The following is a 6,889-nucleotide window of genomic DNA, read 5'->3' on the forward strand; positions in this document are numbered from 1 at the left end:
TAAAACTCTCACTAATTCTTTACAGAATATTGATAAAAGGATAAGTAGACAGTCTCTAACTTGGACCCCTCCTGCTGTAGATGTTCTTACTTTTAACTGTCATGGCTCTTTTCATGATTTGTCTAAGTCTGGTGGCATAGGACTGATAATCCGAAATTTTGCAGGTGAACCAATAGCAACAAGGTGCGCCTATATTAAAGATCCAGTAAATGACGAACATGCTGAGTGTCTAGCTTTGGAAGCAGCAGTCAAGTGGGAAAACAGACTTAACCTTGTCAACTTGAACTTCGAGTTGGACTCTCAACTAATAGTCGACGCAGTAACGAAAGGAAGGATCAATACTACTTGGAAGATCCAGTATAACATTGCTGAAATTATCTCACTTTTTAAAAAAAATAACTCTTGGAAATGTTACTATGTTCCAAAGGAAAAAAATAAGGTAGCGGATATATTATCTAAAGTAGCTAGAGTAGAAAAACTTACGAGGGATTGGAATGATATTATGCCAAATTGTATTATCAGTCAAGTTCTGGCTGAACAAAACAATGTAATCAGTTCTTCTATCTAATGAAGAGTCATGTTATTAGGAGGGAAAGAATGGATTTGTGGAGGTAAGGATTATGAGGAGAAAATCAAAAATTATGGGGAGGGATTGACTTTTAATAAAAATGGTGAAATATCTATCTAATCCTCACCATAATTATAGTGAGTTTACCGACCAAACATAGGATGTCTTCTTTTATCACCGGTGTGAAGATTTGGATAGAAATAAAACTAGAAGGTGATTAGATGAGTGATCGCTTGATCCCGTATATTGTAAGTTAGTTCCTCCGTAGCCTTGATAATGAGAATATTGTGATGTATTGTCCTCAAATCATTTGTTAGAACACCTTAGAGGGGGAAGGATATTGATAGAAGTGCACAGTACTTCCAAGACTTGTTTCCGAGAACCGTGAATCTTAAAATCTGATCTCATTCATATCCCCATCTTTGTTAATCTAGTATCATCAAATTATGATCGAAAATAATAATGAGCGGAAGTGACAAAGGCATAGATGCTTACCGACCTAAACCAACACTTGTGAACATTGCTAGTCGCAATCAGCGAATCTCAATAAAAGAATTAAATCTGGTTTGAAGGGCTTGATTGCTTTTATAAAAGGTTAGGGTTCTTTCTTTTACCAAAAAAAAAAAATGATCACTGAGGGTAGGTGGGTAATTTTAAAATAATTACTTATTTTAATTGTATTTGATTTTGACCATAAATTGACTTGAGCTTAGTGAAAATCTTTCCCTCCTCAAATCCATTGTTTCCCTCCTAATAACAAAACTCCTAATGAATTGCTTATTTATCGTAATCAAAAAAGAAAATGAATGTGGCATTACGTGTATTTATGCGATACACACGAGGGAGCAAAAGGGAATCTTTCTTAGTTTTGGCACCACCATTATAAAATACACTCACTTAAAGATTGCCAAGTAAAACTAACCAACCAAAATCCAGTCTCTCCGATATCATCATCGTCCTCTTCATTCCCACTCTCTTTGAACAGGTACGCAGGTTCAGTTGTACAAAAATTATTCTAGGGTTAAATTACTGTATCAATACTTTCAGTCACTGGGTTTACATTGAATATTCATTTTATGGCTTCTTCAATGCTGAATGGAGCTGAAAATCTCACACTCATGAGAGGGTTATCACCAAATGGATTAGGTTTTGTAGGGTCAAATTTCAATGGAAGCAAATTAGGTTTGGTTTCTTGTAGAAGGATTCATCCAAAATCAAGAAGCTTTATAGTACCTAAATGTAGTATCTCTAGTTCTACTCCAAGACCTGCTTCTCAACCTAGATTTATACAACACAAAAAAGAGGCATTTTGGTTTTATAGATTTCTCTCAATTGTTTATGATCATGTTATTAATCCTGGTCATTGGACTGAGGATATGAGAGACGATGCACTTGAACCTGCAGACTTAAATGACAGGAATTTAGTTGTAGTTGATGTTGGTGGCGGGACTGGGTTCACTACTTTAGGTATTGTTAAACATGTTGATGCCAAAAATGTTACTATTCTTGATCAGTCCCCTCACCAACTTGCTAAAGCTAAGGAGAAGGCGCCGTTGAAGGATTGCAAGATAATCGAAGGTGATGCTGAGGATCTTTCTTTCCCTACAGATTATGCAGATCGATATGTTTCAGCTGGAAGGTAAATCTCATTATTCTGTTTCCAGGTTTCAGAAATTTCCTGGGTACTGTTTATGCTGTTTGAATTGGTACTAGTTATTGGGAATATGTAGATTATTTTTACATGATTTGTTTTTCTGAGTCATTATTTGAGATGTGATATTGTTCCACTTCTGCAGTATTGAGTACTGGCCAGACCCACAGAGAGGAATCAAGGAGGCATACAGGGTGTTGAAAATAGGTGGCAAGGCTTGTTTGATCGGTCCAGTGTACCCGACATTTTGGTTATCTCGGTTCTTTGCTGATGTGTGGATGCTGTTCCCGACAGAGGAAGAGTACATCGACTGGTTCACAAAAGCTGGATTTAAGGATGTTAAGCTAAAGAGAATTGGTCCACAATGGTATAGGGGAGTTCGTCGACATGGATTGATCATGGGATGCTCTGTTACAGGTGTGAAGCTTGCATCCGGGGACTCTCCGCTGGAGGTGAGTATCGCTTTTTAGTTTTTTAACGTTCTTGGTTATGTAGGAATTTATAAAGCTTAATGTGTGCAGCTATATATTCTGCACTATTTCATTCTCGTGCTGTCAAACTATCCTGTCCAACAAACAATTATTGTTTCAATTAGACAAAAGGATCAATAAGTGAAACTAAAATTTAGTAAGAGAGTGAAAAAAAAAACATGTCTAAGAACTTTGGGTTTAGTAAGGGTTTTAGGGTTTAGGCTGCGGCTAACTGAGACACGAAGGAATAGACGGGAATCAGGATTGTGCCGGGTTTAGTAAGGGTTTTAGGGTTTAGGCTGCGGCTAACTGAGCCACTAAGGAATAGACGGGAATCAGGATTGTGCCAAATTGCCAACTAGATTGAGACATACTTACATTTAGTAGCTGTGTGAAGAGAAAGTGGTTTAGACTTGAGAGTTTGATACAAATAAAGAGATTAGCGAACTGTGCTAGTACTCCACTCTTAGCCTTTCTGGAACTTTGTATGAAAGATCTGGAGTCCCTGAAGTTCCTCCTATTTCTTCTCATCATCGTTTTGAATATGACTCGGCTGTTCCTAGGTTGCAACAAGCTCCCCTTATTTCTTTATCAATATATCTAGTCATCAGTAAGTTGTGTATTTGGATCATTAGTGGTATAAGTGTCAGCTTACCCCAGCTAGAAATGCTTTACATTCCATATTTGGTGTTTTCTTCTTACTGATATAAACTTGTGCTTGTGTTTTGTGTGGGGTTGATGAATGCAGCTTGGTCCAAAGGTGGAAGATGTGAGTAAGCCTGTAAATCCATTTGTGTTCTTTCTCCGGTTCCTGCTTGGTGCCACGGCTGGAATGTACTATGTTCTGGTTCCAATTTATATGTGGATCAAAGATCAGATTGTTCCCAAGGGTCAGCCTATCTGAGTCGCATCTAGAGAAAAAATAAAAATATTTCAGACGTCATTTTCCTATTTCTTTCATAAACCTTGTATGTTTGGAACTTCTAGTGCTTATAATTACTTTTTCTTCATGAAAGTTCCACTGCATGTTGAGTACCACAACATGTATGTTCTTCCCTTCGAAACTATATATAAGCCCCTTATGTTTCTTTCTTCTTGCTTATTTGTTATGGTAAAATATAATAAACAGCGCCTCTCATCTGATGGGTGAATATATATGCAATCATACGGCTAGACGAGGTCTATAATGTGAAGCTACTCTATCTAACTCATAACTGGTCAATTTTGTTCAGCTTGGATGTGCTGCCGTATGCAGTGCTGCAGAAAGTGGAACTTGGTCCCAACTTGAAGTAGTATTTTTTGGCAAGTCCAACTAAAACTGGACCCCATCAACCCTTACAAATGGGCCTGACTTTAGGAGGTATAGTCTTAGAATCAATGAGAGAAGTTTAGGAGGTATGGCAAATTGGCAATGCCCGGTGCATCATGAGTTTTCGTGAGTTATAAAATATACAAGATTCTTCTCTTTTTTTTTTTAGAATCCTACTGGGGTTGTAACTTTTTGGCATTTGGGATTTTTATATGCTATCTAACATCCTTAGGGGATAAGGGGGGCCTAATTCTTATGAAAAGTCAAATATACCCTTGACCACTATTATACCTAATATCAAAACTAAATTAACAGGGTGTTAGTCCTTGGGGGAGTTGAGTTTTTACCTGTTAGTCGTGGGGAAGTTTGAAAGAGTCTCTCAAAATCCCCGTTAGTCGTGGGAGAGTTTAGAAGAGTCTCCCAAACTCCCTAGAAAGCCCTGTTAGTTGTGGGGGAGTTTGATAGAAACTCGTGAACTCCTTGTTAGTGGTAAAAACTAAAATGGTAGGGAGTTGGTTTGTTTTGGGGAGTTATAGGGTGTTTACAGTGTATTTTTTCCTCACTACAAATCTCTCAAAAGAGTAGAGATTTTGGGAGAGTCTCTCAAACTCCCTACACTCAAAACACTAAACTCTCTCAAACTCTCTATACTCTCTTACACTCCCTCAAAATCCCCAAGATTCAAAATATTTAAACTCCCCCCAACTCACCCGTGGACTAACCCCCTGTAAATTTCAAAACCAAAATTAATTCACCTAGCCCTTTTTCTCCTCCTTCTTCTCAAAATCAAACAAAACCTTGATTTTTTTTTATTTTTTTTATCAAATCTCCATCGATTTTCAAAAATGTTTATTAGGATTTATTCTCAATATGACGAGATCAGGACGATCTGGATTATCATAGACTTGTTATGATTCTATTGTTTATGAAAGTGTTGAACCACAAATTGAAGATTGAAGATTAGGTGAATGAATCTGTCCAAACACCATTAAATCCTCCAGAATGCTAAGAATTCAAAAACCCACCCTTTATTTTGCCTTTAAATTGGTTTAACAGGTAAGATTGGAGAATTTAGGGTTTAGGAAAACTGGTTCTGGGAGAATTACGACTAGGAGTTCTTTTCGACCTAATGTGTATCGACGGTTGGGACTCAAAGAACTCCCAACCGTAAAGTTACTATCACGGTTGACTTTTCTAGCCGTTAATTGTTCTGTATCTGTAAAAAACAAGGAAATGTTTTCAAAAAATCGGATGGGAATTCCTAACTATAACCTAAGGTTCCTAGCCGTGAAGTTTTGTGTCGGTGGGGTTGAAAAGTTTTCCCATCCGTGAAGTTTTGTGTCGGTCAGGTTGAATAGTTTTCCCAGCCGTTATAATTTATGTCGGTGGGGTTGGAAAGTTTCCCCCGCCGTTATGATTTATGTCGGATGGGTTGGAAAGTTTTCCCAGTCGTCGGTTGACAAACGAATGGGTTGTGTATTGCTTCCTAACCGCAATTTTCTGAATGAATGATTCTCTATTCTTATATAATTGTGTCATTTAGAAATTTTCTATTCTTATAGAATGATTCTCTATTCTTAACCAAGGAAGAGAAAGACCATAAATTTTTCAGTGAAACGAAAAGGAATGCATATTTCATAGCATAAGCTTTAGAAAAAATATCATTACCTTGCAAACATGGGTCTTAATAATAGTGGAAGAAGCCAGCGTAGATATTTTCTTCCAAGACATGATAACAACCATGAAGTTCAAACTTCTTGCCATGGACATCCTCATAATCAGCTTCGGCCATCTCCCACTGAAAAAACAAAATAATTTTAAGTCGGTTTTACATAAAACAATTTTTGATGGGCCAATTATTGACAAACTTACTCTTTGTGCACGTGGCATATTGGGATTGTTTATCTTTACGACCTCCATTTCGTCTTTGAAGGATTCCAATTGTGGAAAGATCTGCTCGAATATTTTCTTAATGAGTTTCATCGATTTTCCATTACGATTTCCGTCTAACGCCACAAAAACAATTCGCACACGGTTCCAAAAAGCCTCTAAGGTTTCATCTATGAAAATGAGTGCATCTTCGAATGCTTTGATACCGTGAGCCACACTCTGACGATTGCAACATCTTCTTCAGCGGTGTAGCGAATAACCATGTTTCTTTCTTTTTTTGCAACAATTGTGAGAGAGAGATATAGAGAGGGAGTGTGTTTTGTGTGAAAATTTTGATTGGAGAAGGGTGATTTTATAGCAAAAAATGACCCAACGGCTAGTTTTTGAACAAACTAGTCGTTCCTCAAAAAACTCAACGCATTAACTCAATGCAGTTGGAGTATTACGACCAGGAAACATAAATTTTTTTGGCCGGTATACGTGTTACGGCTTGGTATTTCCATGTTTCCGGGCCGTAAATATGAATCTTCCCAGAAGTTTCCCCGCCATTTTCAAATGCGTCCCAGCCGCAAATTCATCTATGATACTTCTGATCATATTTTCGGTCAGCAAACATTGAAAAACCAGGTCGTAACACATTTACAGCTGGGATGCACTTAAAACAACTGGAAACTTCTGGGAAGGTTCAGACTTACAGCCTGAAAACATGGAACTACCAAGACGTAACCACCATATACGGCCGTGACATATTGAAATACCAAGCCGTAACCGCCTAATATCGGCCAAAAGATTATATGTTTCCTGGCTGTAATTCTCCAACTGCATTGAGTTAATGCGTTGAGTTTTATGAGGAACGGCTAGTTTTTGAAAAAACTAGCTGTTGGGTCATTTTTTTCTATAAAATGACCCTTCTCCAACTAAGAATTTATGCGAAACACACTTCCTCTCTCTCTCACACAATTGTTGCAAAAAAAGGAAGAAACATGGTTACTTCGTACACC

At 37.6% G+C, this 6,889-nt stretch overlaps 1 protein-coding gene across 1 annotated transcript; it reads left to right on the forward strand.

Moving 5' to 3' along the window:
• The first annotated feature begins 1,468 nt into the window (after window positions 1-1,468).
• LOC113318712 (2-methyl-6-phytyl-1,4-hydroquinone methyltransferase, chloroplastic-like) lies at window positions 1,469-3,785 on the forward strand. Its single transcript, XM_026566934.1, has 3 exons — window positions 1,469-2,207; window positions 2,365-2,671; window positions 3,438-3,785. Exons 1-3 carry the CDS (start codon window positions 1,645-1,647, stop codon window positions 3,591-3,593), a joined length of 1,026 nt encoding a protein of 341 aa, XP_026422719.1. The 5' UTR covers window positions 1,469-1,644; the 3' UTR covers window positions 3,594-3,785.
• The last annotated feature ends 3,104 nt before the right edge of the window (window positions 3,786-6,889 follow it).

Source organism: Papaver somniferum, chromosome 10 (assembly GCF_003573695.1).
Source record: "Papaver somniferum cultivar HN1 chromosome 10, ASM357369v1, whole genome shotgun sequence".
NCBI classification, from domain to species: Eukaryota; Viridiplantae; Streptophyta; class Magnoliopsida; order Ranunculales; family Papaveraceae; genus Papaver; species Papaver somniferum.

Bases quoted from the DNA above. Each gene is read 5' to 3' on its own strand.
- LOC113318712 (XM_026566934.1), top strand. From the start codon at position 1,645: ATGGCTTCTTCAATGCTGAATGGAGCTGAAAATCTCACACTCATGAGA. The intron at 2,208-2,364 runs GTAAATCTCATT...CCACTTCTGCAG, and splicing joins CGATATGTTTCAGCTGGAAG to TATTGAGTACTGGCCAGACC. The intron at 2,672-3,437 runs GTGAGTATCGCT...TGATGAATGCAG, and splicing joins CCGGGGACTCTCCGCTGGAG to CTTGGTCCAAAGGTGGAAGA.